A 23,395-nucleotide genomic window follows, 5' to 3' on the forward strand; every position below is an offset into this window, starting at 1 on the left:
TAGTGCCTTCTCCGGACCCAAATCAGCACATCCGCAGTGTCGGCTTCGGCTTCCAAGAAGCATACCAAAATTTTGATATCAGATATCAGATACGCCTAGCTTCCCGTCGATCGCCCTTCGTTTCAGCAGATTTCCTCTCGGACTTGGACATAATGGCACTGCGGTCAATCTCGCCTACCATGCCCTCGCAGATGCTGTCGCGTATCTTTATATCCTCCGAAACTCTAGGACGGGCTTCTCGGATTCTGTGGTCCTCCCCTAGCGTCTTTAACACCCTCTCGAAGCCCGCCGCATTATCGCTGAATATACCAGGTCTTCTGTCCGATGTTTGGGACTCTGTTCTCCAAGCTGTGCCGAAGAAGAAAACCTCCCATATGAAGAAGCGTCACAGGCAGATGGCTGGTAAAGCCTTGAAGGATGTCAAGAACCTCAACACCTGCTCTGGCTGCGGCCAAATAAAGCGTGCGCATGTTTTATGTCCACACTGTGTTGAGAGTATGTAAACTACCATCGCTGCATTCCCCACGACTCAAATCTGGCAATGACTGACTTCACAGATATAAAAAAACAATGGAAGCAAACCCACACAGCGTGAGAAAGAAACGAATAATAAACAAGGCCAGGGAAAGCGAGGGAGGCGGCGAATTCCATATGCCCTTGAGAATTGTACTTTTACTATATACATGAAGTGTCGATAGATATATGCTGCATGGCACTTGGCGTCTGGTTCTGACGTGGGAATTCGCGTGTTTGGGTTCTGTATATTTGCTATAAAAAACCTTCAATTAGATGTTGTTATATTTCGATTTTTTTAATATTTTTATTTATATATTTCCTTGCGAAGGCAATTCTAGAGTTTTTCAAACCGTAAGCTCTTTTCTTCAGTGAGTGAGTGTTGTTATGTCATTTTTGTTTTTAAGGCGGCCGCTGATGATCTCACCCGACAAGTGTGTCCCACTATTTTTGCGAATTATAGCAACTTCATTTATCCCCTCGGAACACGGATATATGCAGACTAAATTATCTAGAATTCCCCATACATAGCCAGAAGCATTCTGCTATGGTAAGTTCTATGGAAATAGAGAATTTCACGGGCCACATATTCTGACAATGATACCTATAACAGTCGAAACAATATCTATCCTGTGGATCGGCAGATGATGGTATGTATACAAAATTACTCTTATATTCTTGTCCTCCCTTCAACTCTTTCGCTGCCCTTTCACTATCAACTAGATCTGTGCTGACCATGCACAGCACACGCCGCTGATATTTTCTCTCTGGCTGTCACCGATAAGCAGATATTGTCAGCTTCCGGTGTCTCTGCTCTCAAAGTTCATTCGACAGCCGACCCTGATTTCCCGTTGGTACAATCAATTGATGGGGCCCATAAAGCTGGGTGCCATCATGTGGTAACCAATGGAAGTGGGTCGAGAGCAGTAAGTGTTGGCTTTGGAGGTGAGATCAGGGTTTGGTCCTGTCATAATGGGACCTGGTCCGAAGATGAGACAGCCTTAGGTAATGGAATGTCTTATATCACTGAGAAAACTCTTTCTCTAACATCTGAATAGCCGGTAGCACAAAACCTACTGATACTTGGGCAATTGCCTTGTCAGAGGATGGTCAGTATCTTGCCGGTGTAAGCCAAGATGGACACATTAGAGTGTGGGATTTGAGTGCCAATGGCGAACAAATACGTGACTATGAAACTAAAGGTAGCTTTGGTACCTGCATTGACATGGTAAGCTATCTATACAATCTTGAATTTCTAATTTTATTTATTTATTTATTATTATTATTACTATTTTTTTTTTGGTTAAGCTGACAGGCCGATTTTAGTCGGCAGATGGTCGTTTCATAGCCAGCGGGCATGAGAATGGTAGCGTCTACATCTTTAGCACGGAAACTGGTCGTATGCCGTTTAGTTTATCCGGTATGTGCCTTACATATACCCCTGTAGTCTCTCACAGCATCAATGTCAGACGCAGCTGATACCTCGCAGGACTAGTGAAGCCCTTAAGAGCTGTTGCATTTTCTCCCGGGGGAAAGTTCCTCGCAGCTGCTGGAGACTCTAAAGTGATAGTGCTATATGATACTGCGTCTGGTGAGCAGGTGGCTAACCTCTCAGGGCACTCGGCATGGGTCCTGTCTCTTTCCTGGAGCCATACAGGAGAACATCTCTTAAGCGGGTAAGCGCACTGTAGTATACCACCTGGGCTAGTAAAGGGGGTTGCGCTAACATCTTTGAAGATCATTCGATGGAAAAGTCAAAGTCTGGTCTATCGACACCAGAACATGTGTTGCAACTCATTCTGAAACGGAGAGGGCCGTTTGGAACGTCAGATGGCTACCGAAGATTGGAAAGTCAGAAGGATTTGCCACGGCCGGTGCAAATCGTAACATATCATTCTACAGGGAAGCTACTGGCGGCTGATATCTAGACACATGCAATCTGTATGAGATTTTCTTTGCAATTTTCACAGCCAGCAAACCAGCCTACGGTCTGCTGATTGTGCGGAAACCATTCTGCAATGTATTTCTCCCGGTGTACTTTAAGCTATAAACCAATATCATCAAGCTGAAGAGCTTCGTATTCAATCCGATTCCGTAGTTAGCATGGACAGCCCTTGTCAACGCAACCAGTTGCCTATTTTTATTTGAAGATTTCGACAAATAGTCGACGCATCCTTTTTAAAAAAGCGCCAAAGTCCCGATCCTCGTTCAAGATATCCAGCTCTCTATCAAGAGCATCCCTGTCCACCTTGGGCCGGGTATGAAACACTTCGTAGTCGCGACTGGAGGTGCCAAGCTCAAACCAGGCCTCGGCTTCCCAGTCCTTCTCAAGGAGGTGGCTAAACACGAATTTCAAGCGATCTTCCCGCCCAGCTCCCTCAATTCGAAGACATAGATAGTCCTGCCAAAATTCGAGTTCTGGTATGTTCAGGCGAGCTTGTGCGTCAAGATGCCGGGCGTGAGCTTTCTGAGCTTCTAATTTCTGATTTATAGCCTTCTGTGTCTCGTTTATTTGTTGCTTAAGACGATCTCGTTTAGAAAGACGAGAATCGCGTTCCATAGTTACAGATGAGATCGTAGCATGCATCTCGGCAGCTTCGGCAGCTTCTTTCTGTAGAGTTTGTTCATGAGTTTGTGACTTAAGATTTAGAATTTCGATGTCTCTCTGTCTCATTCGTTGGTCCTCTTAAGGCTTGAATCAGTCACAACACGCTTAAATGGCCTCGAGGTCTATATAAGTGCACACCTTGGAGCTCAGCCAAACCGATCTTGAATTGATTTCTCTCCTCCAGTATTTGTTTCCTGCCCCTCTCGATAAAAGCATCAAACCGTGCAGTGAACTGGGCCATGCGATTACGCAGATCCTCAAAGCCAAAGTTTATACTAGGTAGGGATTCCGCCATAGAAGGTGCATCTGGTGATGTGAGAGGTGGACGCATGCCGCTAGTGGACAATGAGGGTTCGAAAGAAGAAGTCATAGTGAACGCTGTACGCCGTATCTTGTCTAGGAATGAACCAGGGTCGACGCAATTGATATGTTGTTGGTGCTAAGTGAGTCTCTTGACAACAACCCGACACTAACATGTTTGTTGCGCCGCAACGGTCAATCGGATAGAAAGGCTTGGCGTGTTTTACTATCAGTATCACGTGACATACAGCACACCTTCATTAGAGAGGCGAGATCTCGATATCGAGTTGTATGGGCTGGTGGAAATAGTTGAAGCGTTCCGAAACATAACTCATCCACATTAATTGAAGAGTCTCCAAAAATGAGCTCGATGCAGGGCCATCTACCTGTTCTGTACCTATAGCGGTGAGGACTGGCATAATTTCTCCATCTAAAAAAGCTCAGTTAAACTGACGACTGCAGTCCATTCGTATATACATATATGCTTGACAACACTCTCTTATGGTGCGCTGTTTGATAATTGACGTGGGTGAATGTTTCTGATTGCACTGCAAGAGGGTCGCTTGGGCCTCTCCAGGTAGCTTGCACCACATCGTTCAACGCGTCATGGGTCGGTTCTCGATATGCTTACAAGACTAGAGCTTGTTCATATTGTCAGGAGCCTAGATAACCCCGATGGATGAACACCCCACGAGTGCTCTGCAGTATGGGCACTTGGGGAAAGCCATATATGACCCGGAGACGCAGTCTTGGGGATTTTCTCGGACTTTCGCTCCGCGTAAGCTTCTGAGTACTAAGCAATCGATTGCATATCCTAATCATTGCTAACTTCTTTCTAAGCACCTCATATAACCTTAGCTGGAGTAGCGAAGACTACTGTTACACCGCCCTTTACGGCTTCGCAATCCTCGCAGATCGAAAACAAAAGTCTCATACCGAAGGTTTACCCAGAACTCGCAGCTTGTTGGCCATTGGTTAACAATGAAACTCTCTCACATGTCATCGCCACGACGAGCGAGACATGCGACCCTTTAAGCTCATCACTCCTTGACCTGGGACACGCAGTTGACCTTGAAAATGATGATTCGGGAAGCCGAACTGTTCCAATTGCGGTAGTTGCGTCCGGGGAGTGCGGCAACGCCATTTCTTTCTACAAAATAGACGAGGACGTTGTGGACTTCAAACTGGCAACAACAACCCACATACGTGTCCCATCCATTAGGCAAGCGGAGTCTGCCGAATGGTCTGCACATGGAGCCGCTGTTCGTCAGATATGTTTTGCGCGCACAGTGGAAGAGAAGCCAACGTGGATGGCGGCCCGTTTCCCTCATTCTACCCTGGTGTTTCGGCCTCTTTATCATAGGAGGCCTGTCCCTGTTCACATATGCCACAATAGTGATCAGATACTTCGAAGTAAACCCCATAATTCTCGCCTTGATCCGAATTTATTGGTGGAAATATCGAATTCAGAGACTGGAGGTTATGCACACGCGGCTGTGGTCTTTAATCCGTGGTATCAGAAGAAAATCGGGATTGTCGATGAGAGGGGAAACTGGAGCATCTGGGAGATATCTGGTCGACAGAAGCAGAACAAAGGTAACTGGACAGCTGCATGTTCCACGTCTGGCACACTTCCATGGCTGGATCTTGGTGATGGCCACGAAATAGGCAATAAACCTCAGCATGACGGGTGGGCAACTATGGAGTGGGCTGGAGATGTCAACAGCTTCATTGTTTCTAATAGGCGCTGTCCCATGCTCTATCGTATGGAAAGCGATCAGATATACCCTTTCCCTATAGAACTTGGTTTAAAAAGAAAGTCTGAGTGGATCCTGGATGTCAAGCGGAGCGCTTGCAACGTGTCCCATGTCTTTATTCTGACGACTTTACGAGTTTTTTGGCTTGATGTTAATCCTAGCCTGGCTCTAGCACCCAAGGATGGCACGAGGCCTTCCCTCTTTCCCCGCCTGTCCTGGCGTCACTTTCGGGATCCAGAGGACACTACACTGCAACTAACATCTTTGTCCTTGTATAAGGACTCTTATCTTGTGCTATACTCCAGGTTGAGCAATATCGTGCTGACTTTCTATTGTCCGACAATATCTGAAGGACGTGGAGATATAGAGCCTATACCCGATCCCTTCCTTCTGGATATTCCGTTGATCTCAGAATACAACGGAGAGCCTCAACCCAGCCTTGAACGATTCTCGTCGCTCGTTTTCAAAGAAGTCATGCATCTACCATCAATGGGGGACAAGAAAGATTATACCCCGAGCCTCAGGCTTATAAAGCTTTTTGTGTTAAACTCACACCTATCTGTGCGTGAATCAATTTATGTTGGACCTTCGGATAATAATGCTCTACGTAAACAAGACCTCAGAAACGAGGTTATCCGGCTGAAGCGACGCTACCCAGTGATGCGCATAGGACAGATGCATGCAAAACAGTCTTCTGCGGACTTTATAGTCGATGACTGCGATGAGTCTGTGGTCGGCCCTGGTGCACTCACTCTTCCAGGCACGGGGATGTCGAGTATTACACCACTTGAATTACCCCAATGGACTATCGATTACTCGCAGGTTTATGAGGTGGCCACTGGGAGGCTTGGAATATCGCCAGAAGGTGATGTCAGGCAGATACGTGATAAAAGCTTCCAAGAGTCTCTCAAAGAGCTGACAATCAGTGTTCCTGCATTGACGGGAAGCCAATCGGCTAGCAAAACACTGTACGATTCATAATTCTTGCTTTAACATGATGATGCTGACTCCTCTCAGGCTTGAACTTCTTGACCGCAGCCCATTGTTGGATGATATTGACCAGAACGCACGTGATATTGAGGACTTGCTGTCTACCTTATTAAATTGTCATGCATTCACCTACCAGCACCAAAAGCTTGTCATTCAATTACCTAATCTTACAATGTTGCCATCTACTAAACCTGTTGAATCGAAAACGCCTTCCCAGTCTAGTTTGATCGAGATATATGATCAATCAGTGAATTACTGGCTGGCCAGCCTTCCTCATAACATACCCGGTCGCACACGAATCATGAAAGAAAAAGTTATTCGAAGTGCTGCGGCTGATTTTGTTCTGGCGCAGGTCGTCGCAACTCGCAAAACGGACTGGGAATCAGAAGCCAACACCGACAAACAATCATCCAACCATAAGGGGGATTCATCATCATATACTCCACCCATTAGCTCAAGGCCTAGGAGTAAAAGTCGGTCATCCTTACTGTCCCACATCCCTAGAGAGAATGGCCACGGCAGCTGGGCAAGTGAGGACGATGGAAGATCCGCCCCGAATACAAGGCCTTTTTACTCTAGCCTGGCTGCTTTTACCGAGTTCACCTATGAGCGACAGCGGTCCGTGTCTCAAAATGTGACAAATATGCTGCATCACTGGCTACCAGGGACAGATCCGGTTGCATATGACTGGCAAAGAACTGTACAGGCACTGGGAATGGAGGAATCGCAACGTGATTCCAAGAATGCGACCCCGAAGCGTAGGTTGAGGAAGAAAACAGTAGAACCTTCCATCCTTCCGATGACATCTACAGCGACTGCTATCCGAGGATGGGGAAGCCAACCCGAGATTAATGAGCCCCCTGCTATACGGCTTCAAAGCAGCCAGGTGATGGAGGATGGCCTTCCAATGACCCAGGTCGAGCGGGGGGCGTTTGGCGGCCGAGAAGCTGGCCGAAAAAGCATTTTGAAGGCGAGGAAAAAAAAGCGAGCGGCTGGCTTTTAGTGAGACGATTCTGTTCGTCTCTTAGTTTTTTAGGAGGGGAATGGATAAGTAAATCAATGAGAAGAAAAATCATGGGGGATGGTAACCACTAAGAGAAAGAGAACGATGAAGATTGGAGGTTTAGAATCGGAGGATAAATCATGCGTTTAAATAATAGGCAATCAAGAGAAGGAGATAAAATACGAGCAGTATACACAGTACTATATATCGCTGGAGGTCCTCTGTACGGTAGGGATCAAGTCATCGATGTATCATCCACGTTTCAGGGATGAGTAATTGATTAATACGTTCTGTTCTGTTCCGTTCTGTTTGAAGGGTGTTGAAAAGGCCCAAGAACAGTAAATAAATATCAATTACACTCTATTTATCTCAACAGAGATTGGCTCCGTACTGGCTAACTGCCCCGTCCCCACCAGATCTTTCGTCTTCCCACACAGCCAACTGAACAGGTATGCATCTACCCTCCATCTTCATAGATCATTTTTGAACCACAAACCACGGCGGCCCGATCATTTCACCATGTCTGAACACCAGTACAAATTTCATATCACCATGAGCTGTGGTGGTTGCTCTGGAGCTGTAGAACGAGTACTGAAGAAGTTGGATGGTATGTTCCCCTCTCTCTCCTCCCCTTTCTCTCCCCTCTATTTCCCCCTGAACCTGGGCCTAGACAGATCGTATATCTATCCACCTAAGTTGTTTGTGTTTATGTTTTTTTCTTTCTTTTCCTTATCATCATCATCATTGTTTAATCAAAAAAAGACGAAGTCAAAATAGCCGATTACTGACAAAAAGTTCTCTGTCTCGCTTTTTGCATTATTGTTTAGGGGTCAGATCTTTCGATGTCAGTCTAAATTCCCAAACTGCCACCGTCGTAACGGAACCGTCCGTGTCGTATGATACCGTGTTGGCTACCATCAAGAAGACTGGGAAGACTGTCAATACTGGAGAGGCCGATGGTCAGACCATGGCCATCTGAGGAACTGCCTCTTTTTCTTTTGTGGTTGCCCTCCAAGGGTCCAGGTCAATCAGGGCTTCTTTTGCTATTTGCGCGGGGGCTTGTTCGATCGGTCTTCTAGGATAAATCGACTATATAACTACTTCCTGCCCATCCGGATTTCCCAACTCCTCCTTTTATAAAAACCCTTTTAAATTTCGCATTCCGAATGCAGGTTTAGTAACAGGCTTCAAAACCTTAGGTCCATCATAACCGTGGTTGACTAATAATTCCAATTGGTACACGTTCGGATATACTTGTATGTACAGGGGTTAAGCAGAATTCTACAGCTAAAACTTAACCCCACATCAAAGCGCTCAAAAAGTAGACCAGCTCACCTACCTAATCCATAATGATAACGGTTCTACCCTCAGGCATCGAGTGGCATGGTTGAGATTGATCGTCCCTGCCCACAAAGGTAGGATAGGCTAGTTCTTGTGTGTGTTGTGGGCGTCCACTGGAGCAGAAGTTAGTCAACATTCCCGGTGCCGATAAGAGATCGAAGCGGAAAGGGAGAAAAGGGCAGATGTAGAGATGACAGTGTAAGTAGTTAATATTCGGGTCAAATCATACCGTGAAGAATGAGATGAATTCGGGAATCGCCCCTCATAATCACCGACTGCAGATGCAGACTCAATCAGTCCAGCATCAGGGTATCTCATATCCACCGTAGCATGGCCTTGAACAGCAGGCCCCACCCTCGATTCCAGAGGGTCTCGAAAAGGAGGCGGTCTTGAGCTGATACCGCCAGGTATGATATGTTTGTAAGGCTCGCGAGGGTGCTGAACACAGGTCCGCTGAATAGGAGGCTCCCGGGCACAATGCGTACGAAGACGGTGCTGTGGTGGGTGCTCCATCGGAACCAGAGCCTGCGAATCAATAGTACGAACAAAATCATCTGCATAGTGCCTTCGGCTCTTCGTGTTTTCATGCTGCATTAGAATATGGTCATGACCGTTAGTCCAGCTAGACTTATGCAACCCGGATCCTTCCAGTAGCATTGTTCTAGAGTCATGGTGATGATCTGGATAGCAGATCCTTTGTTCTTTTAAATTAGAAGATTGCACGGGCACAGCTCTATCGGAGCCATAAGTCATCGAAGCAGCAGTCCTGGTTCCTGGTAAAGGACAGGGCTGTTCTGGGGGTCTCCACCGGCCGTGAACCTCTTCAACTGGATGGTTACGGGGTAGTGATTGGCCTCCTAATGTTTCACATTGTTCCGGATGCATGAACCTTGATTTAAGATCAAAACGGGTAGCACGTGAATTGGACAATTGAACCTTCCCTAACCGGGGCTCTGAATTGGGAAGAGGGTCGACCGGTGCAAGATACTTCCTACGAAGATGGATGTCATCCTGAAGAGAAAATTGCCTTGGCGAAGACCCCAAAGGTATGCATTGTCTTCTTGTGCTGGTATCCGCCAGGTCGGTGGCAAGAGCCAAACGAGAATGGCCTCTTTCGGGGTTGACAGTTTCATAGTAAGCCAGACGTCTTCTCTTGGGTAATTGGTCCTGCACCCCATCTTCAATGAAATGATGCGGGATATCCTTGTGAGGGAGATGGTGTGGCGTTACCGAGCGAATAGAGAAACCTCCAGACATCATTCCGGTAAAATGATCTAATGGGCCACTATCTGGGAGTTTGTTTTCCGGTGACAAAGGAGGTTCAATAGAGGGCAAGACACGTTCCTGTGGGTTGACGCTTGTTCTGCTATAAAAAGGACCTAAAGCTCTTTGAGATCCACGCTGATCTCCACTATTTCCAATGACCTTAGGGCCACTAACAAAAACAGGAGCATTTGGTGAGTTATCTTGTTGGAATAAAGGCTTTCCCCCTCGAGACTCTAGAGCCCGTTCCAAGGGCACTACTTCGGGTACAACCTCTCTTTGATGAGGGGATCGAGTTATGGGATATACATCATATGGCTTCTTCGCTAGAATTAGCAAGATGACGTTTCCATACTTAATCGGCAAGAATAGCCATATCAAATCAAGAGCCAAAGTTCCTTGCGGACTTACACGGTGTTCTATGACAGGGGCAATAGTCGATCTATTCAGCCCAGTGCTATTCACTTGTCCGAAAGGCGTAGCGGATATCCGCCGAGAAGGTATGGCTCGGAGTAGACCAGGATCACTGTTTTCCTGCAAAGATTGTTGTGCAGCGTATATGGGTCTTCCATGATCGGTAGAACCATCAAGAGGTCTGCGTTTGTCAGTCACATTTGCTCCATTCCTATACCGGTTTATGGCGCGGTCCCAGGCCTGGTATCTGCTGAAGCCGCGACGGTCAATTTTGGCTTTTCTAGGAGCTACCCGAATGAAACGGAAACCTGGCGGAGCCTCCTCATCCGATATGTCCAGGTTGTGTTCTCGATGTATAGGGTTTGCATAGTTGACAGGCTTCATTTGAAGGTCTTCGGTACATGGGTGGCTCGAAACGATCTCCACACTGTAGTCCCGATCAACATATTGAGGAATGTCGCCTTCAGTATCACTATCTTCATCATCGGAAATAACAATGACTTCACGGAAGACGTCCTCGAGGACTGTTTTCCCGTTCTCATCATCACCTCTCCACTCTACCAACCTGGCTAAGGTAGGTTCTTCAACAATGCTTCTAGCCTCGTGAAACGACGTGGTCTTGAGAAGACGATCGTAATCAGTATAGACATGTCGAATATGGGCTACGACTGCTAATTGTGCTCGACGAGCCAGGGGTAACTCAACCGCCGTGCCCACTTTGCGTTGGCCCTTCGATCGATTTAGCATGACCATCTCGCGATTGCTATTTGGCTAATACAGAACTGTTTCACATACTTTCTGGAAGGCAGTCTTGATAATTTGGTTCAAATCGTTATCTGGGATATTAGGGAAAAGATCCCTCAATACGTCCCGCGCCTCAGTGTTAATGGTGGTTTGAGAGATCTCTGAGTTAGTGCGTTTGTGTGTTGATGTATAGACAATGCTTTGAAACGGCATTGCTTTCCCTGCTGGTGTGAGATAAAGGCCTAAATCCATACATGCAGTCGCAACAATGGCACTTGGGAAATGATACCCGATCCTGTGCACATGCTGAGAAAGGTTATGAGTGTGCATATGCGGAGTTGTCTACCGGGAAAGATCAAGTATTAGAGAAGAGAAGTGCTAAAGGCAAAGATGGAGAGAAAAGGGGGAGGGAGGGAGAGAGACACGTCTGTTGGCCTACCGTGACAGCAAAAACCTTCAGACCATCTTTTCGGCATAGTTCCTTGCACGCAGAGGTGAGCTGAGGATTGCCTGCGGGAATGAAAGTGTAACCAGGGGGTGCCTTCGCTTCAAACGATATCTGCCTTGACTGTCAAGATTGTCCTGAGGAAGCCAATAATACAATAACATACAACACTCCGAAGCTTTTTCTTTTCTTGCGTGACGGACTCCATGATCACTTTATGCTTTCGAGTAGTCCTCAGAGCAGCCCTACCTGGAGCGCGCCTGGCAAGGGCCGAAACGGGCCTCCGAAATACTCGGGCCATGCTGTTAATGTCTGGTCTTCAAGTCACTACAGAAGACAGGCGTTCATCTTGACGGTATCTCCCCAAAGACGCAATGTGTGAACATAAAGAGAATACAGCGAGCTGACCAAGCAGTTCAGTAAAAGGGGTGGGAGAGAACGTCAATAGCATGCCATAGCTTGATAAGTCCAGTTAGTGATTCATCTCTACACCAAAAGAACGCGTGGACATGAGCAGCTCCAGAGGAAAGATAAATAAAGCTGGATAAGATTATAACTGCCCAGCACAGATAACCTCTGATTGACTCTTGAGCATGCACACATTCATATAGAAAAGGAAGAAATAAAGAAATAAAAGAAGGGGGGACTTTGGATGAGGAAGTAGACAAGATGATGGAGTTAGGTTTGCGGCGCAGTGCATCTAGATATAAGCAGTAGTACTACTAGTAGTCGGCAGTAATTGAAAGGGAGATGGATTGGGAGGGCATCAACCGGGCCGATCATTTGCGGCCTAAACGCCCGCGGGCGCCTGCCTGTTTAGGCTAGTCCCATCGCTGCTCTACTCAAAAGTACCTTACTTAAGACACAGACTTGTCCAAATATTCCCCTTGATCTCTGTAAGGACACCTTTGGACACCATGCACGGTGTCACTCACGTGGATAAACGAGCTATTATCCAAGCCTACCGCCATCTATATCGACAAGGATTGCAAGTGATTAATCACTCTACGCCATCGCGTCATGTACTTCTCCGGATTTTGCGATCCTCGTTTCGCTCGTCTTCCTGTAATGACTTCGACCCGCAAAGGATAGCCAACACATTACGCTTTCTCCAGCGAGCTGCCGATGTTGCGGGCTTGGAACATAAGATCGTGAAGAACTTGTTGATGGTTAGATACTGGGAGCAACCTCAAGTGAGAAAAGACTTGCGAGTGTAGGTCATATATGAACAGGAAAAAAGGACTCCGAGAGTACTAGCTCTAACTTTGTCAAGACTCAAAGGGCTAGGGATTGACCAAAAAGATATCAATCTACGAAAGGATGCCAATGAGCAATTCAATCTGACCTTAATGCTCTTGAATGAGAGCTTAGGGACATGCCTCAAATAATTGTAGGTCGTTTTAAGTTCTACAGTATGCCGAACATCGTTGTGAATTTTGGATAGTTACCTTTCTACCTGTGGTATATAGTAAATAGTACAATGAAGTAAATTTTTTTTTTAAAAAAAAAAGGAAAGAAAAAGAACATACCAATGATAACTACTGTGAGTTAATTAAATACATGCTTATAGCCACCTTTTCTTTTTATCTTTCTTTGCTCTGCTAGTGGTTAGAAACTTCAATAATACGTAGGTCGAAGACGTCATTACGTAGGAAAAGCAAAAAGAAACAAGGCATTATACGAAGTAGTATGTATAGTATATATTGACATAGTGCTGTACAAACCATTACTGTAAATACATACATATCAAGTGACCTTTACGGAGAACCTCAATGAGTACTGAGTACTCCTAGTATTTCCACTAGGGTTCTGATCATTACTAGTCCTAAGATCTGGGTTGTCAGGCAACAAATCAGTGGCCGATCCCGACCTTGATTGTCACATGCTTTGCGTTCCTGTTCCGGCACTCACAGGATATTTATTCGTGAGAACTACAACAACCTCTCCCTCCAAATAACTTTGCTTTATGAAAGACTAGTACAGCCTATGTTTTTCTTTAAATCAAATGTTGCCTCCGGTCCTCCATGAGCGGGCTCATCACTTCCTTGCTGATCGAACCCGTCGTTCGGCAAGCACGTCGTCTGTCGCAGCAGACTGAAGGATCCCGTCCGCCTTCTATCCTTGACCAACCAGAACCCCTGAGCATCCAGTATCCGAAATCTTCAGCAGGAAATGAAGACAACACCAATAGTACCACAAGGGCTATGATGTCACATTCAGGGCAAGAAGAACAGCCTAATACTGGGTTGCCCGGTGGATATGTAGCCTCCGAAGATGACCCCTCTTTCTCAGCGCTGACTGAGTCCACCGATGAAACTGAGCCTTTATCCCTGCAACACCAAACTAGGCATATAGTTGACAATATTGACTCCGAGGACTCAAATAGTCATATAGTGGTCATGCATGGGATTGATCCGATGGGCCCACGACAAGCCGCTTCCGTCACCATTCCTACACGAAGTGTCTCTCAACAGACGAGTACCATTTTGCCGGAGACCGAACGGGCTTCACACAGTCACCTTGGCATATTTGAGGCGAATGGTCATTTTTCGCTTCCAGAAGACGATGGAATGGGTGATTTGAGGAAAAAGATCCATGCCATCCGAGATTTGAATTGTAGTAACATGGAGCAAGCACGTATGGTCCATCGGTTAATGACAGAGAACTATAATGCCTGTCAAAGTAGCCTGGATACTCAAACTATGCAGGCAACACTGTCGCATTCCGGACCGCGAAGTCCGGATCGGCCTGTCACTCCGAACCGCCACGAGAGTGGCCAGTTGTTTAAGCGACAGTCTTTAATCCCAGCTAGCCCATCTTCGGTCGCTCAGCAGGAGGTTCAGCATTGTCTGACAGCTGAAGACTTGAAACCAACTTTCTTTCCCAAAGATGAACTAGAGCCGCCTCTTGATGATGTTGATGATACGGATGCTGAGGAACTCGAAGAGGCTTGTCTAGGCTGTCGGCATTATAAGAGGAATGTCAAGCTACAATGCCACGCCTGCAAAAGGTGGTATACCTGTCGATTTTGCCATGATGAGGTAGAGGACCATCATCTCAATCGGCCAAAAACAGAGAATATGCTATGCATGCTATGCGGACATGCCCAACCTGCCTCACAATTCTGCATTAAATGCGAAGAACAGTCTTCTCAGTACTACTGCAATATTTGCAAGCTCTGGGATAATGATACTAGCAAAAGTATCTACCACTGCAATGATTGCGGAATCTGTCGTATTGGCCAAGGTTTAGGTAAAGACTTCTTTCACTGTAAGGTAGGGTGCAATACCCCAAAGGGCTGGAAGATACATCCGTATACAGGTACTAATGTATTATTTCAGACATGCTGTGTCTGTCTGCCTATCTCTATTGAAAATACTCATCGATGCATCGAGCGCTCGACGCAGTGTGATTGTCCCATCTGTGGAGACTACATGTTTACTTCTCCCGAGACTGTCGTCTTTATGCGGTGCGGTCACAGTATACACCAGAAGTGTCTTTCTGAATACTCCAAAAACTCGTACCGCTGTCCGATCTGCAGCAAAACTATCACGAATATGGAATCTACTTTCCGAAACCTAGACCGTACCATTCAAGGTCAGCCTATGCCGGCTGAATTCAATGACACGAAAGCTCTAATTTACTGTAACGATTGCGGCGCAAAGTCAGTTGTGAAGTACCACTGGCTTGGGCTAAAATGTGATATGTAAGTTTGACCAGATCTTTCATAACTAGTGGTGGACTAATGAGCCAGGTGTGAATCATACAACACTGCCCAGATTCGACTAGTAAATGGAGATATACTGGATTCATTAGAAGATGGAGATGATGACGTGAGAGGAGGATTCGTAACGACTCGAACAAGGCCATCTTCCCAAGGCGCAGATGAGATCGTGCTCCCAACGTTGGCATCATTGAGACTTGACACCGACCCAGGCCCGGGAACTAGCTTAACCACACGACTCAATGCGCCATTATCAGCCGAGTCAAACGGGCGGTTTTCCTCCTACAGCATCACGCGCGGCCGTGCTGTTTCCCCGGTTATCAGTAACTATTTCGGGATACCCCCTGATCGTGACTCCGAGAGACCAAAGTCAACGTCATTGTTCGGTGGCGGAGCATCCAAGGCGAATGAAAACGAAGACAGCGGTGAAATTCGCCTTTGGGGTACGAAGTTCAAATACAGGTATGGTTTTCTAAGTCGAGGGACCGATTCGGCCGATGGAACTTCAGAAGCCAACGGCAATAGAGGTGAGAATGAAGGTAATGGTGGTGGTGGTGATGATGATGGACGGTCATGGAGTAGCTACTCAGACGAGGACAATGAGGAGGGAGAAGAAGAGGAAGAAGAAGAAGAAGAAGAAGAAGACGACGACGACGAGAAGATAGATATATTTGGACACAGATGAAGATGGCATACATAGTCTTCTCTCAAAAGCCATCACATACCCTCTTATCAATTATTGGAGGACGTTGCCGTCCGTCAGAATACAAAGAGCATGACGGTATAGTGCTACTCTACACGCCGGCTTTTCCCCATCACTGATCTCTCGCCTCTAGGTTGGAGGAGGAAGATGGTCGGGGAAATGCCTAGCAGCTAGAAGCAGGCGAGTACTGAGGCGTTTCCATGCAATCAGATCAGTGCATCAATCTCGATATATCGTTCAAAAGGGCAGCGTGCAACCCTTCATGAACATCCTCAAATGGAACGACAACCTATAGTAAGACTGAGATCGTGTTATATATATACATGGAAATGATCGTATTAAAATAGTATTATATACCAGTACGGAAGTAGTTGAAGATTGGTCAGCCAATGACTAAGTCCTGTATCGTATTTCACATGCGAGCGTTCCACACAGGCGAGCGTTCCACCTCTATATCCCATATAAAATAGCCCTTTTTATAGCCCAAATATCCCAACAACAATAAAGATTCAATTCTTAATTTGTTAATATATCTAATATATGTTTTACCCATAAGGTATTATAAATTTAGTAGATTTTTTTAATGCCTTTTAAGCTCTTGTATTTTAAGACTTAATAAAATACACAAAATTATAACTGTATTTACTCTATTAAGAGCATTATAGAAAATAACAGTCTCTGTATCTTCTCTGTATCTAATATATTAGAGTACCATACAACACCAATATCTTAGCACAGCTACAGCTTCTCTAGGCTTGTTATTGTTGAGATATCCGACTTGTAAAAGTGACCGTTTTATATGGGATACGGGGCTGGAACGCTCGCCTGTGTGGAACGCTGGCTTGTGGAATACGTTAACTATTAAGTTATGTTACCTAGCTAACGTAGTCAACCACCGAGCGGTCCGCTTTCTCCGCAACCCTCCATTACGCCTGGGTATTCGGGCAGGAGCTCTTCTGACCAGTCAACTATCTTGCATAGCGAGGGTCAAACCTGCGTGTCAGAATCCACTGAGGTACGATAACAAGGTACCGTGAGGGTGACCTAATCCAAGGTCCGATCGTGGGTGCAATACTAATCCGTGAATGGCTCATGTCCAAAAGGTCAGGCCTATTAAGTACGTATAGTTAAGAGAGAGCGAACGAGTTGATGCCGGCCAACTGATACTAAACGTAACTATATAGGAACAATGTGGATTGATCACGAAGAACTAAACAAAGTACATGAGAATGAGTGTCCTTATATATCCCGTGGTCATATACCAAACCCGTATTGTGGAAGCGAGTGTATGCTTGTTCTATTGGGTGGCCGGAACGGCCAAACTATCTAAATAACTAGCTTACTAAATGATGACTAAGCGAGGTCGACCAATAGGGGCAGGCGGCGTAGGACGTCCGTATGTTCCAACACGTATACCATATCACGTGATTTAATGCATAGTAATTCGCCAGTTCCCGTAGTTGCATTAGCGCGGCTCCGGCCCGTCAATTCTGATTTATAGGGTGAGGTTGTAAGTTCCGTAACAACCCAGTATCTTGACGTCGAGCTCCACAACGCTGCAGTGGCTGTGAAATAGTTGGATATACTATAAGAAATTGCCTCAATAAGTAGTTTTATATTTTATTAGGAGCTAGGCTAAATGAGGTTTATTTTTATGGTCAAAAAGGCTCATATTTAGTAGGTGTGCGCAGAAAATAGACCACTCGACCGTGGAATCCTCCAATCAGGACGCAGTTGAGGTCGACTTCTAAAAGTCCGCCACTTTCGGAATGGAATAATATTTGTTCCAGAAGTGGCAGGAGGTCTGTGTGTTGTGGCAGCAGAAAGCTTTTCCAAAGCATTTCACTTCTTTATATACACCTGCCACCTGCTCATTTTCTGGTCTTGTGTTCTCCTATTGGTTTCTTTAAAGTTATGGGACTGACTTACAGGCTGCCCTATATCATGGGAGGCTCTGCCTAAGGCATCGCTGCCAAATCTTTACCCCACAAACATTTCGTACGATGTGTTATTCCTGTCCATTAGCTATTTCTTGCTCAATAGGCACGCTTAGGTTGGAACAGCTTATTCGTCCCGTAACATTATTGAAAATAGATGGTATTAGCTTAAATGACTTTCACCTAAAGCCACTGTGCACAGACACCAGGCCACGTTCGGAAAATTAGCTCCGCTCCGATTGTCGATGGGTAGGCGCCAACTATACACTCTACAATAGAGTGATACGTCCACCTATGTACAGAGCGCTTACTTAAGCCGGCCAAAAACATCCTCCGCTTGCGGCATCCTCAATACTACCTCTCCAGTTCGATGGCTTTCTTGTAGATGCAGTCTCTGATATCATCATGCATGTGTTAATAAATAAATGAATAAATTTATAATTAATTATACCTACATTTTTACCTTCACTACCTCTCTTCCCCCACACAGTAACTTTCCCGCTCAAAGTCACCTTCGCTCTGGCTCTTTGAATTCTACATTCTCTTCTGAAACAAGTACCGGTACATCTCCGCGCTGGGTTCCTTGGGATCCCCCTGAGTTCTCCGGATCCGTGCCAGTGACCCTGGGATAGCTAGCTTTATAAAGTGCCACCTTGAGAGGAAGTGTCTAACGCCTATACTTGTTTTCTTTCCTCTTTTAATCTAGACTGATCTCTGTTATCGATATTCGGCCCCTCTTCCTTGGACGCGAGCAAACATAGTCTTCTTACCCTCTTCCAAGATCATGATTCGTCGCAACTCAGATATCGAGATCCAGCTATCTGGTCCTCCTACCACTGATTCTGTAAATGAAGCAGATATAGATATGCTGTCTGATGACCAAGCACCGCCACTGAGTTTACCTGCCCGTCTTGCCGCTCGCTTCTCTCGAAAGCCGAGTGTAGTTCGACGCTCTTCTGCGGCTTCATCTCGTCGGAGTTCGATCTCATCTTTACATTCCCACCATCCAAGCACCTCTTCTCATATTGCATCTCCCACCGACCACATCGCGCAACATCTCAGACGTGCTTCCATTCTCGAGAGCCGGAAAGCGAGGCTCGCAGACCGTGCCCTACATGCAGAGAAAGTGCGGCTTCGCGCTGCCCTTTCTAAAGCTGCCTCCAGAAACTTGCAAAGAGAGGAGAGAGCGCTGGCCGCCCAGCAAGCTCGCGAACGACTATTGGCGGAGATTACCGCCAAATGCGAAGAGGAGGTTCGTCGTGCGAAGAAGAAGGCTGAAGACAACAGGGAGAGGAAAGCTGCAGAACACGCCAGGCTTCGGTTGGAACTGGCAGAGAAGTTTGCAGAGGCCGAGAAGCGGCGTGTGCTCTACCAGCAAAGCCATCGACGTCATCGTACAAGCAGCTTGCCTGCTAGCGAAGAGAAGAAGATGGCCAAGGCGGTCACCAACTCGCTTACACGGGATGCAGCCGCGAGAACCATACAGCGGATATGGAGGGATTATCATGCAAAAATGGTTATGCAAGAGTTTCGAGCTCTGGGCCTGACAACCAACCGCATCCAGCACATGGAATTTGAGGATGTTGGGTCTCTGCTCTCGGAAGATAAAGTCTTGACTCTGACCGCTAGTGTCCTTCGACTTTGCGGGATGCAAGATATGGAAAGTGGCACAATGGGCGGAAGGGGTGCCGTGCGCACGTTTCTTAGCAGTTACTTAATCGTAACCCATCCCGCTGAAGTGTTGAGTAGCAACGGCGAACAAGAGCAAGATCTAATTGCTAAAGCACGTGAACTCATCGTGGCGTTCGAACAAGCCACGCCACTGCTTTCTGCTGGTTGCTCCTCAATGGCGACCAGTTCCACGGAGCTTCAGACACTGTGCGAGGCTTACAATGTTTTCTTTTCTGCATTTCATGCCTGGAAAACTCACGACTCCAGCGTCTTGATTGAGATCATGCTGGCCCAGTTCGTTGAGCTGGAGCATATCTGGCAGACGGTAAAGAATGATCGAGCTGGTGGTGTAGCAGATGATTATCGTCAGGGTATCAGGCAAAATCAGATTCTGCTCCTCGCCAGGCTGAAGCGATTAGCCGGCTCGGATAGGGCAATGCAGATGGTGCGAGACTCTTTGAAGAGGGCCAAGCGTGAGAAGAGGCGTACTACTTCCAAACAAGCTATTCCGCGGTCTGCAGAAGTTGCGCCTTCGTCGACCGAAGCCCTCACTGAGAGTGTTGCATCTCCTATCAGCGAGACGTTTAATAATGTGGACAGTACTGTTTTGCGGGAGTTGGAAAAGGAGCGGATCTCCCCGCATGAGCGCTTCACAAGGATTCTAACTGCGCTTCCAGAAAACCGTGCTTTAGTGCATGAGCTTCTCATCAATAAAGAGTTCAAGATTGAGGAGACGCAGTACACGGAGCCACGTAAACAAATCATGAAACATATGTGCAATGTGATGCGCAAAGATGTGGAGGCCGGGCTAGGCACGAATTGGACCGTGGCTATGGCCACAGTAATCCAGGATCGATTATTACGTTCGCTTCGTCCGGGTAATTCACTACACGTACTGATTAGCGAAGTGCTGGACCCTAAATTGGTTGAAAATCAATGTAAGGCCGGTGCTTTCTCCTACGATAGCTTCTTCAACTTCATGGACACAATTTTACCAAAACTTTGTGCTCCTTACCGGGATCCCGTGGTCAAGGCGTTTGCGGAAGATACTTCAGGGGATGCGATTGATCGTCTGGCGAGGCTGATGGGGATCATTGACTTGCTGTCTCTTGATCATACGAACTTTATGATCCAGCTCGCTGCCCCTCAACTTATCCAAGAAGCTCCTGGGTATGAACAAAGAACTTTCGACAAGGGCCTTCATGACGGATCCTTGAGCTTGGGAAAAACTAGGCGCTTCTGGCGAACACATCGCAAGATCATTGTAGACGAGATGCGGAAGCGTGACCCGGAGAATGTCAATAAGGAGCCTCAGCCGCCTACCTCGAAGGTTTATGCTCAAGGCCTTGTGGACCTTGTTTTGAGCAATGCCCCGGTGTCTGACGATCTAATCCCTGAAACTTTGGACCTGGATCGTGAACGATTAGCCAGACTGCACGCGCAAGCATTGAAAATCGCAGCCACTGCGTCTATTTTACTGACCGCCAAGAATCTTCTCAAGCGTGACGTGCGATCGCAATGGAAGGCTGAAGCGGATCGTATCCTATCTTTACAGTTTAATGACATTCAACCCGGTCGAGTACAGTCGATTTTAGAGTCAACACATCCCATGCCTCCCAGTGCTAGTGCCCAACTTGCAGCGACTATCCGGAGGGTATTGGCGCCAGCCACCAAGGCCTGCGCGGCTGTTTCTTCCTTCGTAGCAACGCAGACGACGGTTGAGATTCATACAGAAGCGTTCACGCCAGATGTACCGGAATCCACAGACCCGGGAGATCCAAGTAGAAATGATTTCGGAGCGGCTAGCTTCACAGACCCTGTTGCACGACTCATCCTCTCGCGCTTGCGCGCCCATATCCTCTCCCGCCTCAGTGCATCAAGTGCAACTGAAAGGGTTCGTGCTACGACGACTGCCAGCCAGAGCCTGGCGGGTGCGGGTATGCCTGAGTTTGTCAACGAGGTTGGGAAATTGATCGAAGAGCTGGAGAAAGTGCGTGAAGTGGACTGGCTGTGTCATGGTATGGTCTATGAGCGGATCCTAAGGGAAGGCATCGCGCCGGTCCCTGCGTCATGAAGGTATCCAACTTAAAGGGACCTGTGCAGATCATATTGAATGAAGTTTCCTTGTTTACGCTCTCTCTTCTGCTGCCTTCCTGAAGCTGTCTCTCTCGGGGGGGCTTCCTCCCTCACTTAATAGTATCACGAAATTGATTATGGGGCATATACTGTGGTGTGGTATTTTTTCCCCTCCTTATTTATCTTTATCTTTTTTTTCTTTTTTTTTTTGGTCGGATTCTGGTTAAATATCTATCGAGAACTCTTAGTTACCATAAAATCAACCTGCCGGTCGCTTCTACGGTCAACTGGTGTAGATCATTCTTCCCCCCACCACCATAAATCCCCCACCAGCCATTCCGTCCACTCCGGGCAACTACCTTTTAATATTTAAGACAACGAGGAGGAGGAGGAAGAACAGACGTCAAAAACAATTTTTTAGGGCAGAATCAATCATGACAGCAAAAGCACTTACACTTTTGTCGGACCTGACCCCTCCGTCCCTTGAACGCACGTGGTTGACCGCACCCCATCCCTCACTCCCCATCGTTGCGACCTGCAGCTCAGATAAGACAGTCCGGGTATACTCGCTAACAAATTTTCGGCTTCTTTCCACCATCTCGGGTGGCCACAAACGCAGCGTGCGCACATGTGCCTGGAAACCCCATGTACAGGGCGAGAGCGTTCTGGCGACAGGCAGTTTCGACGCAACCGTGGGGATATGGCGACGATGGGATAGTTATGGTCAGGCAGAGGGTGGCACGGACGTCTGGAGACTGGGTACGGAAGCGCTCAATGGCAATGGGCAGAATACCCGGGAGGATGAAGAGGATGAAGAATGGCGGTTCGCGGTCCTCCTAGATGGACATGATAGTGAGGTCAAGTCAGTGTCATGGTCGCCGTCCGGGATGCTACTGGCCACATGCTCCCGGGATAAGTCGATCTGGATCTGGGAGGACCTTGATGACGGCGACAACAACTTCGAGACCGTGGCTGTCATGCAGGAGCACCAAGGCGACGTGAAATACGTCGCCTGGCATCCCGTAGAGGAGTATCTGGCCAGCGCCAGCTACGATGATACTATCCGGCTGTGGCGGGAGGACATCGATGATTGGGGCCAGGTGGCCTGTATCAAGGGTCACACGGGAACCGTCTGGTATTTGGACTGGGAGGGCGTTGACAACGTGCCATCTACTCCTGCGATGTGCGAACAAGGTGCGTTCCTAGCCACTGAATGGAAAGACCAGCGTGCGATGTGTGGACCCCGTCTTGTCTCATGCTCCGATGACCGAACGGTCCGCATCTGGAGAAGACAGCCTAGAGAACAACAGACACAGCCACGTTGTGGTGGTACAGGGGTACCCAGTATTATCCGGCCAGCAGGTACCGAGGAAGTGTGGGAGGAGGAGATGGTTCTCCCACAAATGCATGAGTTGTCCATTTATGCGGTCGCATGGAGCAAGCGCACTGGGCTATTAGCCTCCGTGGGCGCGGATGGCCGCATTGTGGTGTATGAGGAGCTGTTTTTGACAGCGCCAGTACAAACGATGGACACCGATCCACCTGCTGATACATCCGCTACGCCCCCACCTCGCACGGAGTGGGTGGCTATCTCGTTGGTGGAGGGTGCACATGGCATCTACGAAGTCAACCATGTTGCGTGGGCGAAGCGCGCGGACCGAGGTCGAGAGGAGAGCAACGAGGAAGTCCTTGTCACGACCGCTGACGATGGAAGCGTCAAGGTCTGGACGCTTGGATAGCAATTCTTCGAGTTATAGAAGTAATCTAGCATGATTTCTTTGTAGCCCAAGATTATCTCTTATGAGTTATATACCCCGAACATCTGTCGGCAAGTAGAAAGGAAGTGTTACAAAATCCGCCTTACATAAATACAACCGTGCTACATGTGAGCTGAAACAGGAAAGCA

The 23,395-nt window shown here is 47.2% G+C and overlaps 10 protein-coding genes across 10 annotated transcripts; 8 read left to right on the plus strand and 2 right to left on the minus strand.

Annotated features, from left to right (window-relative positions):
• Nucleotides 1–64: 64 nt before the first annotated feature.
• On the plus strand, nt 65–954 carry BDW43DRAFT_191123 (mitochondrial 54S ribosomal protein bL32m). The gene is made up of 2 exons (XM_032039014.1): nt 65–499; nt 558–954. The coding sequence occupies exons 1-2, from the start codon at nt 153–155 to the stop codon at nt 685–687; spliced, it is 477 nt and encodes a 158-aa protein (XP_031896102.1). The 5' UTR covers nt 65–152; the 3' UTR covers nt 688–954.
• On the plus strand, nt 920–2,544 carry BDW43DRAFT_191091 (SKI complex subunit WD repeat protein SKI8). Its single transcript, XM_032039012.1, has 7 exons — nt 920–1,063; nt 1,127–1,163; nt 1,258–1,518; nt 1,572–1,741; nt 1,840–1,933; nt 2,003–2,189; nt 2,251–2,544. The coding sequence occupies exons 1-7, from the start codon at nt 1,061–1,063 to the stop codon at nt 2,432–2,434; spliced, it is 936 nt and encodes a 311-aa protein (XP_031896103.1). The 5' UTR covers nt 920–1,060; the 3' UTR covers nt 2,435–2,544.
• On the minus strand, nt 2,544–3,581 carry BDW43DRAFT_191101 (kinetochore Spc25 family protein). The gene is made up of 2 exons (XM_032039013.1): nt 3,260–3,581; nt 2,544–3,198 (listed from the first exon to the last, which is right to left on the minus strand). The coding sequence occupies exons 1-2, from the start codon at nt 3,489–3,491 to the stop codon at nt 2,654–2,656; spliced, it is 777 nt and encodes a 258-aa protein (XP_031896104.1). The 5' UTR covers nt 3,492–3,581; the 3' UTR covers nt 2,544–2,653.
• Nucleotides 3,582–4,127: 546 nt separating this feature from the next.
• On the plus strand, nt 4,128–7,467 carry BDW43DRAFT_322244 (uncharacterized protein; the record flags this gene model as incomplete). Its single annotated transcript, XM_032049525.1, has 3 exons — nt 4,128–4,199; nt 4,336–6,146; nt 6,196–7,467. 3 exons carry the CDS (start codon nt 4,128–4,130, stop codon nt 7,169–7,171), a joined length of 2,859 nt encoding a protein of 952 aa, XP_031896105.1. The 3' UTR covers nt 7,172–7,467.
• BDW43DRAFT_191158 (copper metallochaperone ATX1) lies at nt 7,429–8,374 on the plus strand. The gene is made up of 3 exons (XM_032039015.1): nt 7,429–7,509; nt 7,588–7,778; nt 7,999–8,374. Exons 2-3 carry the CDS (start codon nt 7,691–7,693, stop codon nt 8,148–8,150), a joined length of 240 nt encoding a protein of 79 aa, XP_031896106.1. The 5' UTR covers nt 7,429–7,509; nt 7,588–7,690; the 3' UTR covers nt 8,151–8,374.
• A 136-nt stretch (nt 8,375–8,510) lies between these two features.
• Nucleotides 8,511–11,679, minus strand: BDW43DRAFT_315047 (DUF2293 domain-containing protein; the record flags this gene model as incomplete). Its single annotated transcript, XM_032047975.1, has 5 exons — nt 8,511–8,625; nt 8,742–10,918; nt 10,985–11,275; nt 11,373–11,492; nt 11,545–11,679. 5 exons carry the CDS (start codon nt 11,677–11,679, stop codon nt 8,511–8,513), a joined length of 2,838 nt encoding a protein of 945 aa, XP_031896107.1.
• A 595-nt stretch (nt 11,680–12,274) lies between these two features.
• On the plus strand, nt 12,275–12,869 carry BDW43DRAFT_288500 (uncharacterized protein). Its single transcript, XM_032043283.1, has 2 exons — nt 12,275–12,591; nt 12,652–12,869. Exons 1-2 carry the CDS (start codon nt 12,296–12,298, stop codon nt 12,764–12,766), a joined length of 411 nt encoding a protein of 136 aa, XP_031896108.1. The 5' UTR covers nt 12,275–12,295; the 3' UTR covers nt 12,767–12,869.
• A 400-nt stretch (nt 12,870–13,269) lies between these two features.
• Nucleotides 13,270–16,228, plus strand: BDW43DRAFT_288503 (RING finger and CHY zinc finger domain-containing protein). The gene is made up of 3 exons (XM_032043284.1): nt 13,270–15,084; nt 15,133–15,883; nt 15,939–16,228. Exons 1-2 carry the CDS (start codon nt 13,403–13,405, stop codon nt 15,785–15,787), a joined length of 2,337 nt encoding a protein of 778 aa, XP_031896109.1. The 5' UTR covers nt 13,270–13,402; the 3' UTR covers nt 15,788–15,883; nt 15,939–16,228.
• Nucleotides 16,229–18,143: 1,915 nt separating this feature from the next.
• Nucleotides 18,144–21,642, plus strand: BDW43DRAFT_288506 (IQ calmodulin-binding motif domain protein). Its single transcript, XM_032043285.1, has one exon. It carries the CDS (start codon nt 18,527–18,529, stop codon nt 21,485–21,487), a length of 2,961 nt encoding a protein of 986 aa, XP_031896110.1. The 5' UTR covers nt 18,144–18,526; the 3' UTR covers nt 21,488–21,642.
• Nucleotides 21,628–23,384, plus strand: cia1 (iron-sulfur cluster assembly protein CIA1). The gene has a single exon (XM_032043286.1). It carries the CDS (start codon nt 21,924–21,926, stop codon nt 23,226–23,228), a length of 1,305 nt encoding a protein of 434 aa, XP_031896111.1. The 5' UTR covers nt 21,628–21,923; the 3' UTR covers nt 23,229–23,384.
• Nucleotides 23,385–23,395: the final 11 nt, after the last annotated feature.

Source organism: Aspergillus alliaceus (genome assembly GCF_009176365.1).
Source record: "Aspergillus alliaceus strain CBS 536.65 unplaced genomic scaffold BDW43scaffold_54, whole genome shotgun sequence".
Taxonomy (NCBI): domain Eukaryota; kingdom Fungi; phylum Ascomycota; class Eurotiomycetes; order Eurotiales; family Aspergillaceae; genus Aspergillus; species Aspergillus alliaceus.

Excerpts from the sequence above, each read along its gene's own strand:
- BDW43DRAFT_191123 (XM_032039014.1), top strand. The coding sequence starts at position 153 with ATGGCACTGCGGTCAATCTCGCCTACCATGCCCTCGCAGATGCTGTCG. Across the intron at positions 500-557 it reads CCACACTGTGTTGAGAGTAT|ATATAAAAAAACAATGGAAG; the intron begins GTAAACTACCAT and ends CTGACTTCACAG.
- BDW43DRAFT_191091 (XM_032039012.1), top strand. Across the intron at positions 1,519-1,571 it reads CGAAGATGAGACAGCCTTAG|CCGGTAGCACAAAACCTACT; the intron begins GTAATGGAATGT and ends ACATCTGAATAG. Across the intron at positions 2,190-2,250 it reads GGAGAACATCTCTTAAGCGG|ATCATTCGATGGAAAAGTCA; the intron begins GTAAGCGCACTG and ends ACATCTTTGAAG.
- BDW43DRAFT_191101 (XM_032039013.1), bottom strand. The coding sequence starts at position 3,491 with ATGACTTCTTCTTTCGAACCCTCATTGTCCACTAGCGGCATGCGTCCA. Across the intron at positions 3,199-3,259 it reads CGGTTTGGCTGAGCTCCAAG|AGGACCAACGAATGAGACAG; the intron begins GTGTGCACTTAT and ends TCAAGCCTTAAG.
- BDW43DRAFT_191158 (XM_032039015.1), top strand. The coding sequence starts at position 7,691 with ATGTCTGAACACCAGTACAAATTTCATATCACCATGAGCTGTGGTGGT. Across the intron at positions 7,779-7,998 it reads AGTACTGAAGAAGTTGGATG|GGGTCAGATCTTTCGATGTC; the intron begins GTATGTTCCCCT and ends ATTATTGTTTAG.
- BDW43DRAFT_288500 (XM_032043283.1), top strand. The coding sequence starts at position 12,296 with ATGCACGGTGTCACTCACGTGGATAAACGAGCTATTATCCAAGCCTAC. Across the intron at positions 12,592-12,651 it reads GTGAGAAAAGACTTGCGAGT|ACTCAAAGGGCTAGGGATTG; the intron begins GTAGGTCATATA and ends AACTTTGTCAAG.
- BDW43DRAFT_288503 (XM_032043284.1), top strand. The coding sequence starts at position 13,403 with ATGAGCGGGCTCATCACTTCCTTGCTGATCGAACCCGTCGTTCGGCAA. Across the intron at positions 15,085-15,132 it reads CTTGGGCTAAAATGTGATAT|GTGTGAATCATACAACACTG; the intron begins GTAAGTTTGACC and ends CTAATGAGCCAG.
- BDW43DRAFT_288506 (XM_032043285.1), top strand. The coding sequence starts at position 18,527 with ATGATTCGTCGCAACTCAGATATCGAGATCCAGCTATCTGGTCCTCCT.
- cia1 (XM_032043286.1), top strand. The coding sequence starts at position 21,924 with ATGACAGCAAAAGCACTTACACTTTTGTCGGACCTGACCCCTCCGTCC.